At 30.5% G+C, this 19,518-nt stretch overlaps 1 protein-coding gene across 2 annotated transcripts in view; it reads right to left on the bottom strand.

Annotated features, from left to right (window-relative positions):
- Positions 1-18,633, bottom strand: part of LOC117910819 — a 28,553-nt gene extending 9,920 nt beyond the window's left edge. Inside the window, exons 1-7 of one of the 2 annotated variants that reach the window (XM_034824978.1) lie at positions 17,401-18,633; positions 15,139-15,268; positions 14,958-15,062; positions 14,352-14,480; positions 14,140-14,222; positions 11,003-11,099; positions 2,462-2,582 (exon numbers count right to left, since the gene is read on the bottom strand). In XM_034824978.1, coding sequence (XP_034680869.1) covers positions 2,462-2,582; positions 11,003-11,099; positions 14,140-14,222; positions 14,352-14,480; positions 14,958-15,062; positions 15,139-15,268; positions 17,401-18,602 — 1,867 coding nt within the window. In that variant the 5' untranslated portion in view covers positions 18,603-18,633. The remainder of the gene's footprint in view (positions 1-2,461; positions 2,583-11,002; positions 11,100-14,139; positions 14,223-14,351; positions 14,481-14,957; positions 15,063-15,138; positions 15,269-17,400) is intronic. The other variant, XM_034824979.1, reaches the window with a different exon arrangement.
- Between the last annotated feature and the right edge of the window lie 885 nt (positions 18,634-19,518).

Genomic DNA, 19,518 nt, shown 5'->3' with positions numbered 1-19,518 from the left:
TATGCATGAAAAACTACATGAAAGTCATAGTGAGTACTAGAGTTTGAAGTATATCAATCAATTCATTAACCAATCATTATTGTCTTCTTGCTTGAATTGGTATCTAATCCCTATATAATCTCATAATTGATCAACAAATGTACCAATAAGTTTGCAATCCACAAATAAAGTCCACATTTGATGTTAATTTCACTTATTCCATTATCAAGCTACTCATGATAAGCATGGATAATCTTATAGTGTCCCTAATATATTTGCTATAAAAAAAAAAGTCAATTTTTTGATCCAATTTACTAGTTTAATGGAATTACTTTTAAAAAAAATGTCAATATTAGTAATTATAATATATCTATCCATAGCATAGGCTATTGGAATTAAATGTGATTGTTTAGCCATAATAGATTTAATGTATTTTATTAATAATGGAGTCAAATTTAAAACTTGTGTTGTAATATTAGAAAGTTAAATGCTATCAAACACTTAGGAATATTTAGTTATGAAAGACCATAGACTTTGTCTAATAGGCACATCATAGAATTTAAGAAATTTGATTCTACACACACACACACACACACACACATATATATATATATATGAATAAAAGGCAAAGATGTTGCATAGGTATTTTTCCATTTGAAGTCTCAACTAAAGAAAAAAAAATTCAAGAACTGAATAAACAAAATGAAGGCTTTACTTGGTTCTTAAAATCAAGGATCAAAATTCAGGAATTAATGAAATATTAATGGTTGGATTTTTTTTTTAGAAGGAAGATAATATTGACAGTAATAAAAAAAAATCTCAATAGGAAGGAAATTAATTAAGACTCAAAAAAATATTTAAAAAATTCCAAGAAATCATCAAACAAGTAATAATAACATATAAAATTATTTTATTGAAAATATAATATATGTATGATAAAATTGGTAATATATATTTGTGTTTATTTTGTATTTAAGTTTTTATATTTTCAATAATCACTCAAATGAGAAATATCATTGATATATCACAAATAGATATTATATATTAAGTCATAAATATTATAACAAGGGCAAAGTTGCCCCACCAGTAAGGTGCTTCCATACAAGAGGGATTTTTATATTTTAGGGGCACTATTGATGTTGTGACACGTAAAAAAAATACCAATGGCTAAAAACTTTTTTTAGCCATTGATCGACAATTAATCCAAAAACTTGTGACAATAAATGACAATAATTTTTTACAATAAATGATAAAATTTAATCCTTACTCAAGAAATATGTGAGGCCATGAAGGATGCATTGGAGATAATGGAAACCTCTTTAAAAAAGTTAAAAGGTTAAGAAAAGTTTTAGCTTTATACTTTTTGAGGAGAATTTTGAAGTTTTACATATGAAGAAATCTAAGTCAATTTCCAATTACTTTTTCAAGAGTATTAGTAATTTTGGATCAATTAAAAGAAATATTGAAAGTTTGAATGGTATTCAAGTGATTGAAAAGATCCTTTCATCTTTTAATCCAAGAAGTTATTATGTTGTTATCATTATTCAGAAGTCCAAAAATCATGATCCCATGACCATTGATTAACTCATAGGATCTTTACAAGTCCATGAATAATATTAAAATGAAAGAAGAAAGAAAATTGGAGCAACTCCTTCAAATCAACTTACTTTATGGTAATGAAATAAGTCAAAGTAATCTTGATGGTAGACATGGAAAATGTGGAACACATAATTACAATTCATTCAACAATGAAAAAAGTCAATATTGTAATTCTATAGAAGGACAGAATATGGAGCAATGGAAAATGAAATGAGAGGGCAAGGTATGAAAAATATTAAATTTAATGTCACAATAGATAATATTTCTCTATTTTTCTTTATTTTTGTGGATTATTCAAATCCTATTTGTTGATAACAATAAAAGAATAGATAAAAAGAATTAGATTAATTATTTGGATTTTTTGTTACCTCGAAATGTTCTTGTAAGTTTTATAGCATTGTCTCATTTCATTTGAACTTTTCAAAGCAAATGATAGAGATATGTGATTAGAACTCAAACTCAACACTCTAATGGCTCTAAAAGGCTTATTTTAGTATGGTTGAGGAACTTATAATTGATCCACTACTTACTTTTGTTTTTAATACCTTAGTCTTTTATATTTGATGTTTTTGTGAGAATTATGTAGGTCTTCAAGGTATTTTAAAGTGTGTTAGAATTTTTTAGGAGGACTTGAATGAAGCTTAAAGAGTAAGAAAACTTAAGAATTGGAGAAGAGCTATCTAAAGTAGTTGACACATCTAAGAGGCGCGTCAAACTGAGGCCACACACCTCTCAAATATGTTAGGTAAATTGTTCATCACTTAGATGACTCAAGTTTCACATCTCCAAGCTCATTTAAATTATGCACTACCTCCAACTCACTTAACTTATGCACCCCAACTCACTTAAATTATGCACCACTTTCCTCCAACTAAGTACTCACCTTCATTAAAACCAACCTTGCATCCTTCTTCACACTTGGAACTCCTCCAACTACCACCTTTGCACACCATCTTCTCCAACATCCTATGCATGCTTCTAGTCATCTTCACCAATTGGCACACCTTGAAGAACAATGATGGCGCACTTTAGGGATATTCACTAGACAAGATGGAAGAATTTTTACTACCATTGTATGCACCCTAAAGAATACACAAGAGCATAGCATGCAACTTTGAAAAGGGTGAGAACTAAGTGTCAAGCACAAGGTAGAGAAGAAAGCGAGCTGCAAATGAATGACCAAGCCAATCTATGAAAGCCAAGGTGGTTGAACCAGTCACCATGCTAGTCGTAATATCATAACAACCCAACATAGTGTTCAATTAGAGGAACATCTAAGTAGAAAAGACTTACAAAATTATTATATATATATATATCTTAACCTCATTTCCAACTCTTATTGCATAAATCATGGTCCAATATTAACATATAATGAGAATCTCAAGGTACTTGGAGAAACAAAAAAAAAAAAAAGTATTCCCGTTGAGAATTTTTCCTTAAATCATTCTCACACACTGCGCACTACATCCGTTAGTGTTAAAATACTAGAGTTCCCAAGGAAGGGAAGTTGGGGCAAATTGAGGAAAAGAATGATATATTGCATAAAGGAAACGAAGATTAATAAAAAGATCTAATGCCACTTGCATCCCGTATGAGGTTTTAGCGAAGCAAAAAACTTGAGAAATCCATTTCCACCACTTGAAGCTTAGTTGTAGGTTCTCAGGGGTGCTTTATCACTCAATTCCTTAGACAGACTAGTATGGGATTCATAGGCTAAGTAACAAGGATATGAGAATGTTTGTATTCCTTTATGTTGAAAAAAATGTTGGAACATTAAAGCAATGAGTTAAATCTAGAAGAATGAAGTTTGCCCACAATCCAACCTAAGGAACTCAGTATAACTAAGAGTAAAGGATGCCTATACAGTTCTTGCTTTTCATTTAATTTTCATCATACTTAGCTAGTTTTACACTTCAAAGGGTAAGTAAAGCCAAGATTTTTCCATATCCCAGTTCAAATCTCTAGTGATTTGATTTGTGTAAGACTCAAGTAAAGCTAGCCTTTTGTAGTGGTTATATTGACCAAAAGGAGTAACCATGCAAAACAAGTGTATGTTGTCATGGTTGTGAGGGTTGCAAGTTAACAAACCTTAGGAGAATGCCTAAGGGATCATAGTATTGATTTCCTTGAGTAGAGCACAAACCTACTAAGTTGAAATGAAACCCAACAAAAGCATCTAGTTGCAAGGACCTAAACAAGAGCAACTAGAGTGAGTTAAGCCTTTTTAAGATGGTTCCCATTCCTCTTAAGTATATACTTTTTGGTATAAACCCTTGGCTTAGACTTAGAGTCACAAACACTAATCTAACGCCTTGTAAGAGAATTATAGATAGAAATGGTGATTTCAATGGATCTCCACTCTTAAAGTCTATTTTCTATTAGTTTTTTGTTTTTAAATTTCATGTTTTATCCCATGACTTCAAGAGAAGCAATTCTATTTGAGCTCCTAAACTACATTCATACCTCTTGCTCTTTATCTTTGCTACTCTCAAGTAGAAGTCCCTATGGAGACAAGGTAACTACTATACAAGCTATTAGTTCTTTTTATTTTTGGTTCAAGGACTAAGAGTTTCAACAACTAAGTTGGTTTCATTTATTCATGTAAAAACTTTGTTGTAAAATCTACTAAAAGCATAGGTCTTCCTAAGAAAATTGTGGTCGTGATAGAGATAGAGTAGAGAGCTCTTGCAATGCTTTATTCATCTAATATTTTCATTCAAATAATAGAAAAAAGTCATAGCTATCTTCTTCGAAAGCCTAATTTTATGTTTCATTAAACTTGGTATCTTTTACTAAACTTATAACCTTTAAAGTATGAGTATCATTTCTTCACAATAAAATGAAATAGATAGATCTATTCCTGACATGAGTTGAAGCATGATAAAGAGTAAGAAAAAATAAATCTATTATTGACATAACTTGAAGTATGATAAAATATAAGAAAATATCTAATAAATTTTAAACCAAAGAGGTTGATTACATGTAGTCTACATAACATAGGATTGTCTTAGTGAAAGAATATTGTGTATCTCACTTGAGAATTCTTTTTAAAGTATTGAATGTGCCCATGTGCCGAAAGAAACTAGTAAAAGTTAGATATCAAGAGTGAACTTTATTTTTATTTGCTATGACTCATACTCTAAATATTACAAGACTAGTAGAGATTGCAAGTTTGATGAAATGTGGGATTCGTATGTCAAAGAAGATGACTATGAATTTTTTTCCTTTTTTTTAAGAAGAAGACAAGCGAATAAAGAGTTGTAAGAGATCATTACTCCTCTTCTATCACCACCATCTACTTATGAAGACTCATCTCCATCGTCTTTATTGAAAAGTACAAATAAAAGTGCATAATATTACAAGAGCCTATAAAAATGTTTTGAGGTAAAAAGAAATAAATAAAAAATCTATTGTTTTTTTTTATCTATTTTCTTATTATGACCAATCAATAAGGTTTGAAGAAGGAATGAAAAACAAAGAGATGGAGAGATGCTATCAACAAATGATATATGGGAGTTAAAACCATTACAAAGCAATATTAGTGGCTAAAGGTTACAAATAATGAAAAAATATTCATATGATAATTGATTAAAAAATTACAAATCATCCTATTTCTTGATATTTTGGAAATTCTTCAAATAACTCACTACCGCACATGAAATTAGCTCATTGTGTGTCGTGTTCTCACCATTTAGTGCCATGTTTGGTAAGAATTCAAATGGCAAGAATGGCAAGCATCTAGCTCAAAAGATAGACTACCCTTATTACATTTTTTGTAATTATGTATATAATTATACCTATACAATTTTCAAATTTCATTGAACTCATTATCCATTATTAAAAATATAAAATACATGATATCAAAAATAATTCAATATAAATTTATGATATAACTACAAATATTTTTTTTTAATAAAACATTATTACACTTATACCATCATGTTTTATATAGTTTACTATTTTAGTATAAAATATATTGGCAAGTTCCATATATTATTGTCATATGTATACATATACACACACATATATCCTTCTCTATTTTAGGAAAATTCCTTTTTATACATAGTAATTCAAATCAATTTCAAATCTCCTACTAACTAATTTATAGTTGTACATGAAGTGTTTTAAAAGGAGAAAAGCCCTAATTAATTTATAATTATACAAGAGAAGTCCTAAAAGGAGAAAAAGTCCTAACTGATTTACAATTGTATAAAAAGGGTCCTAAAAAGAGAAAAATCCTAAATTATAAGACCCAAACTTGCAAAACTTCCCCTCAAGTTGGTGAATGGAGATTCTTTATTCCCAACTTGCCTATAATTCCTTAAAATGTCGTATTAGTCAATCTTTAGTTACAACATATACAAGTTAGCCACGTGTCTCAATACCTGGAATGCAAATAAGACCACTATCAAGCTTATTCTTTATGAAATGTCAATCTACTTCCACATGCTTTATTTGATCATACTATACCAGATTATGAGTAATGTTGAATGCAGACTTGTTATCACAGTAAAGTCTCATAGGGTGTCTCTACTTGATTTTAAGATCATCTAAAATAATCTTAAGCCATAATAGTTCACAAATTCCATGAGCCATTACTTGAAACTCCACCTCAACACTAGATCTTGTGACCTCTAGTTGTTTTTTACTTTGCCAAGTATCAAGATATCCCCTAAGAAAAGTATAGTCCCCTAAGGTTGATCTTCTATTTAAAATTAATACAACATAATCTGGATCCATGTAGGCTTTCAGGCACAACTTCATAGCTTGTTTGAATAACAACCTTTATCGAATATTCATTTAAGGTAGTACATGATTCAATAAATAGCTTAAAGATGAGTGTATTTGGGATTGTGCATAAATTGACTAACAATGCTCACAACATATGCAATGTCTAGTCTAATATGTGTTAAGTAAATTAATTTGCCCACTTGTCATTAATACATGGCACAATCTACAATCCTATCCTCCAAGGCCTCTGCTAATTTATGGTTTGGGGTTGTCCACTAGCTTGCATCCAAGTTTCTTGGTTTCTTTAAGAAGATCAATAACATATTTTGATGGTGAAATAAAGATACCCTCCTTGGAATGAGCCACATTGACTCTTAGGAAATACTTTAATCTAACAAGTTCTTTAATCTCAAATTCTCTAGTTAAATACTATCAAAGAGCCTCATTTTCTCTGGATCATTACTAATCATAATAATATCATCCATATACACCAACAAAGTTATCACTCTCTTTAAAGTCAAATGCTTAATGAACAAAGTATGATCACCTTGACTTCGTTTGTATTTCATGGCAAACATCACTTTAGAAAATCTCCTAAACCATGTTCTTAGAGATTGTTCTAAGTCATATAAGGCTTTCTTTAATTTTCAAGCATTGGGTCCACCAAGACTTTTGCAAAATCCTAGAGAAATTTCCATATAGATATCTTCTTCTAAGTCCTCATGCAAAAATACATTTTTTTTTTACATCAAATTGTGGTAAGCTCCAACCAAAATTAGCTACTAATGATAATAACATCCTTATGATATTTATAATAGCTATGAGAGCAAAGGTTGCTCAGTAATCAACCTCATAGGTTTGTGTTAGCCTTTTATTACTAACCTAGTCTTATATCTTTCTAGTTATACTTTATTCTGTATACCCATTTACACCCAAATGGTTTCTTCCTCTAAGACACCTCTGCTATTTCCCATGTTCTATTTTTCTCTAAGGTCTCCATCTTAAACCTCATGTCTTGTCTCTAATTCTCATTATTTAGTGCCTCGAAAAGGTTTTGTGGAGTGATGATGGTGTACAAATGAGTGAGAAAATTTTTATGGGAGTGGAAGAAGTTATCAAAAGACATAAATAATGACAACAGATGTTCTTAATGGTAATGGTTAAATCAAGATCATTGTCAACATTTGAAGTACTAGGAGAGATAGAGCTATTACCTAGCCTTAGTTCAGACTCTTGAGTATACATGGGTTCAATGATAATTGTTCTTCTTGTTGAGTAAACTTACAATGGTTTTATAACAATAGTTTCTAGACTAATGTTAGTAGAAGGATCCAATTCATTTTTTTTTAAAACTGGTTTAATTCAAGCATTGTGGCATTAGGAAAAGATTAGATCATGTAGTCTATGTCTCCTGAGTCAATGACCCAAGAGCCAATGAAGGATAAATATGAGGCCCTTAAAGTATGAGAAATAGAAGACTTACTTGTTTGTGCCAAAGAACACATAATTATTTATTCAGAGTACCAAAAAAATATCTTAGCCTTTCTATCTCTTCTTTGTTTAGTTCTCCCAATTCTTCACTATTGAAACTATGTTTTTCTTGAGGGCCTCCTTCAAAATTTGCCATAATTTCTTGATTGTGATTTTTCCATGCTTTATTTTCCCTATTCTAATCCAAGTTTTAAGGTTTTCCATTAAGTTTCCTATACTTCTCTTTGGTGTTTTAGGGCTTCTAGTAGTAAGTACACTAAAGTCCTTCACGATTGAGAATTTTCAACTTATCAAGACGTCCAGTTTCTCTAGCAAGATTTAAGTTGAATTTGTTTGGCATTATAGCAACCATGGAAAAACCATGAATAAAATACAGTTCAAACATCACACCTCTCTGATTTTATTTAGCACAAATGATGGAGATGATTTCATTCATGGCTAGAGGCTCCTCTTTTCCTAGAACTTAGACCCATACTTGGTTAAACTATAAATTGGGCCTAGCAAGAAATTCAAAAATTCATTCTTTTTCTATAATTTTTTTAGCACTATTGCATCTTCACGACATTTAATTTGAATGTTATGGTAGTATTCAATTTCCTATCACAAATTCTTCATAATATTGGCAAGTTTAATTACAAATCTAGTTCCTTATTTTATAGTTGAAATCTTCACCTTGATTTGAAAATTTGAGTAGAATCTCATATCTTTGAATAGGTTTGTTGAATGGCTTTGTAAACCTCCCTAGTTGTTGTAAAAAACATACATGTTCCACTAATTTTAGGGGACATTGAATTCCATAACCAAGACATGATCATAGAATCCTTTTCATCCCAACTCTAAAATTTTAGATTTCCAGGTTTTAGTCCTTTGCCAATTAAATGGTTCAATTTTCCTTTACCCTTTAGGGAGGTTCACACTAACTAAGAATATTGAAGATAATTCTTCTCAATAAGGTGCTAAGTAGCTTGGAAGTTCTACAATTCCCTCGTGGTTTAGCTTAGCAGCGCTTTGAATGTCGCCTTAATAGAACTCTGGTAGCAGGAGTATGGTTCAATATTTCAAACATAATAGTAGTGATGAATGGAGACAAAACGAATAATAAATAAATCAACAATGAAACTCAAGAAATCAAAACACCACAAAAAACTTCAAATAAGGATAGGTAGCACTCAAAGTTTTCATCAAGCATACAAAGAAACCAGAGAAAGCTTTGATACCATGTGAAATTCTAAATTAAAATCAAGAGAAACACACACACACACACACACACACACACACACACACACACACACACATATATATATATATATATATGTATGTATGTATTAAACCAACTTCAATGTGTATTATTATTATCCATTTTACCATTTTTTTTCATATTTATGTAATTTTCATAATTTTTTGTCTTAAAAAGATTTTTTTCCAAATTTTTGTTCAATTTTTTTATATTTCCTAATATTTCTATAAAACTTAACTATTGATATTTTCATAATTTATGATATTTTAATCCTTGATCATGATGTCATAATTTTCTTTAGTTACAATCTATAGAAACCATAAGATTATAATTTCTTTCATAGCTTAAAATACATGGAAATTTTACTAAAAGTGTGATCAAAATCAATTTTTTAAATGAATGTCATAAAGAAAAATTATATATGAAACAAATCATGGGTTATAAAGTAAAAGGAAACAAAAATAAAGTTTTGAATTGTACAAAAGCTTTGTATAACTTCAAGTAGTAATGGGTCAAGATCATGGAATAGTATTTTGATAGATATTTTCAATATAGTATTCTTACTAAATATCCTGTGACCATGTGCTTTACACAAAGAAAATAAATATATGAAATACTTGATTTTTACCAAAAATTATCTAAGCACGGAAGTGCAAGATAGAGGAAAACATCCAAATCAAGATTACATCAAAAGGGATCTACACTAATCTAAACTAAAACATGAAGAAATCTAAACCCTAAAAATATATCAAAGAGGCCTTAAGACAAACCCCTCTCCAACTACAAAATGGGATATTTATACCATTCCAAGGTTGCCTTAATGTGGAGACATGTTGAGGATTTTTAATCCCAAAGATCTAAAGGATATGAGAAAAATTCCAAAAAAAAAAAATGTGTCCAAGCATAAACAATTATTTTAATAGAGATGGTGCCACCCTTAGGAAAGCATTGCACTCAAAGTGGCAATAAGCAAAGGGGAGGTTGCAAATTTGGGCACCATGGGTCATCATCCCAAAATGGAAAATGACATTGTGCATTCTCTCCTCCTCCCTTTCCCCTTCCCCCCTCCCCCTCCCTCCCCCTCCTTCCTTCCCATTCCTATTTCATGTCCTTGTACTCTTCTCACTCCATTTCAATACTTTGACTAAGCTCCTTTACATGCACTCATTCACTCAAAATAGTTGCAAGACTTTAAAAAATAGAGAAAAAAATGTAAGAAAGTTAGAGCATATGAAATGTAGCACAAATTTGACTGATTAGACAATATAATTGATGCAAATATCACACAAAATTTGATTTCTACTTTATTGTCCCAACAATATTTGACATCAATCAATGTGTTTGTTAGGTAAATTGACAAAATTTTAATAAAAAAGCTTAACATACTATAAGAAAAACCAATTAAGATCTAAATGGACCATAAATTAGCCTCTACATTGGCAAAAAATATGATGTTCCATGATCAAAACAAAAACATTGACAAAAGATATCCTTTCTTAAAAAAATGCATAATGAAGAAGTAAGTGGAATTGAAGAACCTTGGTACTCACGATTAAATTTTTGACATATTTGTAAAAGTATGAATATTTAGTAAGCCCATTGTGCTAATTGATTTTTATATTAATTGTGGAGACAAATATTATAATATATATTAAACTTTTTAATGTTACTTTAACTCCATTGATTGATGGTCCAAGCATATTTTTATTTGGCTTTGTTACTTTGATTATAGAAACTTGAATATGGAAATGACAAAGTTTATGCTATAAATTAATAAATTTACTATAAAATATTGATACAACTACAAAAACAATCATGATCCCAAAACATATGCATTGTAAAAAACTAATGCATTAATTATTTGTGCAAAAGCAAAGTTCTCAATTTGCAAGCAAAGTTCTCAATTTGCAAGCAAAATATTTGTTCTCTTGTAAATTAAAAAAATGTTATATGACAAAATGTTACCATGAGCAATAAGTCGTCTTCAGAAACATGTTGAACGCGAAGAGTCTTTGGTATCTCAAGACAATCTGGAATTGATGTCCTCATTACAAAATTCCAACTGGAATAGATTCAAACTAAAATCATTTAAATTTGGCCCTTGGAAACTTCCAACAAGAATTAGAACAAGAATGTGAATTCTTAATTACCATAAAACAAAGTACTCTGACTAATCAAATATCAATTATTTAAGAATGTGTAATAATAGTAATCTTCTATTATGAAATGTATACATTAGTCAGTGTTGGAAAGTAACTCAAATTTCTAATTAATATATACTCACTTCTATGAAGAATATTATATAGAAGATCTCCTATGTTGCTATGTTATTACAATATTATAGTTTTTTTTTTTATATAGGATAAGGAAAGTTACTAGGAACATCTCTATAAATATTCTAGGTCATAAGGGGGAAAAAGAAATAAGATGAAATGGGTTTGTCTACATGCTAAAACATGTAGACACCTAATGAAATGAAGACACCTAATGAAATGAAGGCTCAAGGTTCAATATAGATATAAGGAATAAAGAAATATGAGATTTTTTAGGACTTAACATTCGTATATAAGGAACAAAGGTTCAAGATCTATAATATTCTCTATAATATAGTAGAATGATTTCTCTTATTAGTAGATATAGGAATTGTTTTTAAACTATGCTAAAACCTTTTATTCCTTTGTGTGTTGTTTATTTTATCTTTGTAACGACCCGCTCCCAACCATGTAGATATTGTCCGCTTTGGGCCCAAGGGGGCTCTCACGGCTTTAAAATGCGTCTACTTGGTTAAGAGGAGCCTCTACATATATAGCGCCAGGAACATTCTCCCCTATCCGATGTGGGACATCACAAACACCCTCCCATGCAGACACAACGTCCTCGTTGTGTCCCATGGGATTGGGGGGCCAAACAGACAAAGACCAGACCAAACAAACCCCCACACCGGGGTCGGGGATCGGCTCTGATACCATTTGTAACGACCCGCTCCCAACCATGTAGATATTGTCCGCTTTGGGCCCAAGGGGGCTCTCAGGGCTTTAAAACGCGTCTACTTGGTTAAGAGGAGCCTCTACATATATAGCGCCAGGAACATTCTCCCCTATCCGATGTGGGACATCACAATATATGTAGAGGCTCCTCTTAACAAGTAGACGCATTTTAAAGCCATGAGAGCCCCCTTGGGCCCAAAGCGGACAATATCTACATGGTTGGGAGCGGGTCGTTACAAATGGTATCAGAGCCGATCCTTGACCCCGGTATGGGGGTTTGTTGGCCCCGTAAGGGGTGTTTGTTTGTTTGGCCCCGCAATCCCATGGGACACAACGAGAACGTTGTGTCTGCATGGGGGAGGGGGGGTGTTTGTAATGTCCCACGTCGGATAGGGGAGAATGTTCCTGGCGCTATATATGTAAAGACTCCTCTTAACCCTGTCGACGCGTTTTAAAGCCGTGAGGGCCCCCTTGGGCCCAAAGCGGACAATATCTACATGGTTGAGTGCGGGTCGTTACAAAAGTAACACTAATATATTAGCAGTAAAGCTTTCACTAGTATGACAAATTGGTGTCAAAGCTCAAATTGAGAATTCTAGAAGAAGCAAAGAGACCAAAACACAAAAGAAGATTACAAAGGAATTTTAGTTGAAGGTAGAGTCCGTTGTTCTCTCATCAAAATGTGATACAAGAAATGTGTTTTCGTTATCCAAGATAAACATAGCTTCTCCTGTACACTTATTCCATCTTAAAAGTTAGAAAGGATGAAGTGTTTGAATGATTTAAATCCATAGCACATGACGGGATCATGGCACATGACAAGACTGTGATGCACAAGGGTAACAATGATATTTTAGGAGTGTGGCGCACAATGGAAGTTATGATATAGAGTAAGGATTTGATTCACATATGTTTATTAAAGTATGTATCAAAGATAGATAAACGATAAACTTGATAGAATTTGATCAAGATGATAAAGAGTTCAGATTTCCTTTTAAGATGGTTCTAGTTAGTACTAGATTAGTGTTTGAGTTAATTAAAAGAAAGCCAATATGCTTTGTACATTGCATCAAATGAAAAAAAAGAAAAAGAAAATTAGCACACTCTTTACATGATTTTAATGCTCTTTGGTTGAGAAATTTCTAGACAAATCCACAATTTCATATTAAGGCAAAAGCATTTATAATGTATACGACTATAAATTTTAGTAACTTCTAGTGAAGTGATCTATCTAAATAAGAGAGTAGTATTTAATAAATAAAATAAACCTAGCTCATTAAAAACCACAAAAGTATCCTACATGAGCTCCCACTAGAAAGAACTTTTCAATTCCAAAATCTTGTACTTGAAAGTGTTTTGGAGTTTGAGTGCAATATAGAACACTATAGAGCACTTCAAGAATCAAAAAGAACTTTTGGCTAGCCCTCCAAAATGGTGCTCAAATTTGAAGGATGCTCAATGTGGAATTATTTAGAGTCAGATACAAATGATTATATATAAATGAAGCGGATTGGCTAAGGTTTTGTTCAAGGTGAAATATTAATTATTTTATTGATTTTAAAAGGTTCATTAGATCCGAACTTGCAATTAGGACTTGAAATTAAGTTATCAGTTAAATTTCCATTTCTAGCTAAGAATTCAATAGACTTGGCTTGAAGGCGAAGAACTAGCTATAATTTGCCAAGCTTAGAACCAACTAAAATTTGGTTAATGTAACGGATGTCTAGCCACAATGATGAGGAGATAGACAAATGTTACTAAAGATGAAGCAATTGGGTCATCAAGGTTCAAATAATTATCCCTTTTGGTCAACATATGAAGCATGATTACCAACCAAAATGGAAGGCGCTAAGAAGACAGATCAAAGACATAATAGCAACCAATGGAAGCATATATATATATTTAATCCTTTTGAGACCATGAGTGGTGGATTAAGAAGAATTGAATCATAATATAAATTTGAATATGTACTTAATGCTCAACCAAGGAAGTAATGCTTTTTGTTAATTGTTGACCACATTGAAGCTCAAAGGTACAGGACTACAGTGAGGAAATTGGTAATGCTTATATATATATATATTATGCATTCTGTTAGTAACATTGAAACTTTATTACCTGTCTATCAATATCACTTCAGCATCCCTTAATTTAGGCAAGAAAAAAAAAGGCTTACAATCTGCATCAGAAATTTGATTTCCCTGTCAAGCAGTTAAATTATGCGTTAAAAAAAAAGAAAAAAAAAAAACCATCTCTTTTATCTCTTTATGTAATATAAATAGGATGAGGCTACCAACTTATATGAAAAAAGATGATAATTATTGTATTACCCATCCAAGAGAAATTGAAATGTTGACTTGTGTTCCCAAAGGCATCACACCAATTAGTGGTGTCGGATGGAGTTCCATATCACAGAATGCTTGTAAAACCCGATTTGTTGTAGCATCGCCTCCAAAAACCTGGTGAAGCATACATTTATAGTCATTATGATGAATTAATTGAGAGAAACCCAACTGCATATATCTTATATATGTTATAATAAAATAACATTTACAAGTACTCCACTTACCAGTATCTTTAGTACATCTAGAAGGTTTATGATTTTTTTTCTTTTCTTTTTAAACAATCTAATAGATTATTGCATAGAATAAAAGAAAAAAAAATGATATAATAATTAATGAACTTGTTTAATATTTTATTATTCAATTAGAGAGAATTCTCCATTTTTAATTTCACTCGTATCATATTTACTTATATCACTTATGTCATTTTAATCATTATTCAAATAATTTTAATAAAAGAGCTCAACATCCAAACAGAAAGTTGGGGGAAAGCTTTTAGGCCGTTGAATGACGCGCCCTTAAATTACAAAGGAAGCCTTATAATTGAAATTTGAGACAAGATTAAATCTTAAATATCACAACTACTCAACTTACCAATATCCTCACTCTGTCTAGAACGACATAATCACTTATCAATCCGAAAGGCAAGAGAATGTGATGTAATGGGAATTGAGGAACAACCTCTGAAATGTCACAAACCTGAAAAGTAAAGTTATTCAAAGCAGCACTATAACAAATCCTCTGAATCAATCTTGAGGGTGCTTTAAAATCTAACCAATTCTGTGCCCCATAAGCTACGAAGAGATAGGAGCAAATCGTTCCCCTGATTGGCATCGTCTTTGGGGTTGATCATTACATAAAATACTTCTTTCCTTTCTCGTAGTAACTCAAGTATGTGCTGGAAACTGCCACAGTTAATACACGTTTAGTGTATGAAAATAGGAATTGGAAAGCCATGAGTATGGTTGAATGAGGGTTTTAATCCCCAGGATCATTAGAGTAGATGATTTAAAGAAACATAAGAATCCCTCACTTATCTTAAGGATTATAAAAAATTCTTATAATATAACTAAAACAATCTAACATCTTTTAAATTTATTAAATAATACGCCATATATATCTTCCATTTTTAACATATCAATATTAAGTATATTTTATTTACTTTAATATAAAATTAAAATATTAATACAAAAAATAAATATTATTGATTTTAATTTTTTACATATATTTTAATTTTCTAAAAAAATATTTTTAATTCAATAAAATATAAATTATATATTTATAATATCATCTATTCAATCACAATTCAACCGTTGGACTATAAATGGGTAAATTTTCAAATTCAATACTTTTAAAATATTATTTATAAATTAAAGTAATTCAAAACAAAATTCAACAAAAGAGGTAAAAATTCTTTTGTTATGTATGTAAACACAATTCTTAGAAATTTTAGGAAAAATGAAATAAAAAAAAAAATTTAATAGATAGTTTTTTTTATAAAAAAAATACGTATGTGAATAATCAAATATTTTTTATTGAGAGGATAATTTTTTTTAAAAAAAAATTATAGATAAATACTGAAAAAATGTATCAAAATAGTTATTTTGACATTTCTAAGAAATGATAAAAAAATAAAAAAATAAAAAGTTACAAAAGTATAAAAACCTTTAAAAAAAAAACATGTAATCCAAACAGAGATTAAAAAATTAGGCAAGAGTGCTTTTTGCCACCTGAATATGATTTTCCATTCAAAACATTTAGAATTTTTTTTAAAAATGTTTAAAATAAAATAAGGATAATCTTTTAAAAAGAAAACCATGATAGGCACGTGAATGAAAAAAAAAAAAAAAAGAATAAAAATAATATTAATATAAAATAAGGACTTAATTAGTCATATATATATATATATATATATATATATATATATATATATATATATATATATATATATATATATATATATATATATATATTATGCTATCTAAATTAAAAATCAGTTATTTTTCCTTAAAATTATCTTTATTTATTTTATTTAAATGTAAAACAAAACATTTTTTCTCATGATTAAGTTTTCTTTTTCTTAATTTTATTTCACTACAAATAAAAAGAAAATAAAAAAATTAATAAATATTATTTATCAATCAAAATTTATTCTATTTAACTTTATTTCTCTACCTTTTCTAATTACTTCTTTTGTAAACCCATACACTTCTAAGTCATCTTCAAGAATAATAATGTTCATAATTAACTAAAAATATATGTCGTCATTGTGAATGCCAATGAAGCAAAATTCTATATTTTAATATAAGTAATTGGCTTTTAACATTCAATATAAGTCATTGATTAAAAAAAAAAAAACTGGTTAAGGAAAGTGTCAATCTCCTTCTTAGCTTACTCATTCATCTCCTCTTACTCCATTTTCTACATGAAAAAAATTCAAAAATACTTGCCCTCAATCTTATAATTTTTTTCCTATTTAAATTTTATAATCACCATAAAATCTGAACAAAAGTTTTTTTTTTTTAACAAAAAAAAAAAAAAAAAAACCCATTGGGCTTCGATAAATTCTCAAAAATCAAAGAACAAACTCAAAAAAAAAACTAACTAAATAAAAACAATTACAAAAATAAAATGAAATTAATTAAAATTATAAATTAATAGACTCTAATGAAATCACTTTTGAAAAATAAAATAATCTAAAATATGATATTTCTTTTTTTAATTTTTCCTTTTTATATATTTTGTATTATTATTATTTTTAAAGGAAGAAAGAGATAATTGCATCATTTACACATAATTTAACTCATTCCTTTAATACGTTATTTGGTAATTGATTGCTTATTTATATATAAAATCTAGAGTATTAATCAATACATTATACTGTAAACAAGTTCTTATTTAAATCTCAAAAAATCTTAAATATATATATATACCAACAATGTGATTATGATATACATGTGATTAGTATATGAAAAATGTGAAAATCAAAGCTGAGGCATGCACATGTAAAAATCAAGCTGAAAGCATAGAAACTTACTCCCCTCCATAGGTTTGGTTCCGCATAATAGTGAAGAACGTTGTTGCAGCTAACGGGAGACCATGAGAATGGTATATCATTTCATCCTTCATTTTCACCACAATGGGATGCTCCTCCGGAAGATAACTTACAATGCTCGTAATGAGGTCCCAAATAACCTGATTGGAAAAGGGCTGCATACGATATAAATTATTGGGCCCAACCATCCTCTTAGCCACACCATCGAGTCTGGTTGTAATGATGATGACTCTACTCTGATTTGATTTGTTACACCACTGGAGTCTCTCCTTTAACCTGAAGTACCAGTCCAGGTTGATATCCCAAATTCCATCAAACACTAATAAATAACTCTTACTCCACAATGCTTTGCAGAGGGCCTCCAATAGCTCCTCCTCCTCCACCTCCACACTACCATCCACAAAATCTCTTTGCCCATCATCACACTGCTTCAGCATAGCCTTGAGAATCTTCTTAAAATCTATTTCTCCTTTCTGTATCGCTTGTAAATTGATCCAAATTCTTCGGGCCATACGACTTCGGTTGAAAACTCTTCGGGCCACAAGGGTCTTACCGCAACCCCCAATCCCCACAATTCCAATTTCCTTACTAAATCCTTCTTCATCCAATTCACTTGTACCCAGAACCAATTTTTCTATATTTATGACTTGGTCTGTAAACCAATAGGAAGAAAAAGGGTCTATCGTTGGTCCATCAAATGATAAAGAGCCAGAAGAAGAAGAAGTTGTGGCTACATCCGTGACGGCAGAAAGGGAAGTCTGCTCTGGTACTACCGGGTGGCTTGTAGCAACAAACAGCTTTTTCTTGATGTGAATCAGCTTCCTTTTTGTTTTGCACAGAAACCACAGCTCAGGCAGAGAGTAGTGGCCTTGCCTTTGCCCTTGCCCTTGCCCTTGCCCTTGCCCTTGCCCTTGCTCTTGCTCTTGCCCATGTGAGGAATCCTTGTTGATTTTCATTTTGCGCTTCTCCAGGAAGAGAACGCAGTCGGTCAATGCAATGCTGAGGTCGTAAAGACAATCCTTCATTCCTGTCGACGGCGTGATGCTTTTAGTTTCCAGAAGCTTTCGAATTTGTAGAAAATAAGAATGATGGGGGATGTCATGAGGTGGAGGGTGTTCCTCCTCTGCTTCTTCCAATTCATCCATGAATTTGTTCTTCAAAAACTGAAGAATATCTGCTGACATTTTGGCTGTAAAAACCTAATCTCCCAACTCTCACAATTAAGAGACTGGACAAGTACACACATGCTACGTAAGGCTTTTCTTGTTCAAATGAAGAGAATTTCTTGTGGTATAAGGAAACGGACAAGAATCCGAAGTAGAAAGAAAGGAAAAGAAAAGGAAGGAAATTAAAGCAAAAGAAAGATGTTTATGCCGATGCTTATTTGTTTGACACTTCAAACTACATGGAATTCCCATTGGTGATGATGCTGGGAATTTGGAGGATGATTTTTTTTATGGGATTAGGGATTGTATTAGGGATGACAATGGGCAAGTCTAAGATGAAGATTACAATTTTTCAATAAAAAAATTGTTTGACAACTTTTTGTGATAATTTATTTAAATTAATAAAATTATATTTATTATTGATCTAATCAAAATAATTTTTTTAATATTATATTTTTTAAAAAAAATTATATTTTGGTTAATTGTCCAAAACCTAATCTGCTGACATTTTGGCTATAAAAACCTAATCTCCATCGGCATAAGGGTTTTCTTGTTCAAATGAAGAGAATTTCTTGTGGTGTAAGGAAATGGACAAGCATCAAAGAAAGAAAAAGAAAAAGGAAGGAAATCAAAGCAAAAGAAAGAGGTTTATGCCGATGCTTACTTGTATGATACTCCAAACTACATGGAATTCCCATTGGTGATGATTCCGGGAATTTATTTCCATTTTAATTGTTTTTTTTCCATAATTTATGTCAATTTACATATATATATATATATATATATATATATATATATATATATATATATATATATATATATATATATTTGTGTTTGAAGTTTACAAAATTAATCTTAAAATTATAGAAAATGTAAAATGTAAATTATTTTATTGGTATTTCAATTTAAAAACAAAAAAAAAAAAAAAATTTAA

The sequence above is a fragment of the Vitis riparia genome, chromosome 3 (genome assembly GCF_004353265.1).
Source record: "Vitis riparia cultivar Riparia Gloire de Montpellier isolate 1030 chromosome 3, EGFV_Vit.rip_1.0, whole genome shotgun sequence".
NCBI lineage: Eukaryota > Viridiplantae > Streptophyta > Magnoliopsida > Vitales > Vitaceae > Vitis > Vitis riparia.
The sequence above is the reverse complement of the archived record's forward strand: the minus strand, read 5'-3'. Positions and strand labels throughout refer to the sequence as shown.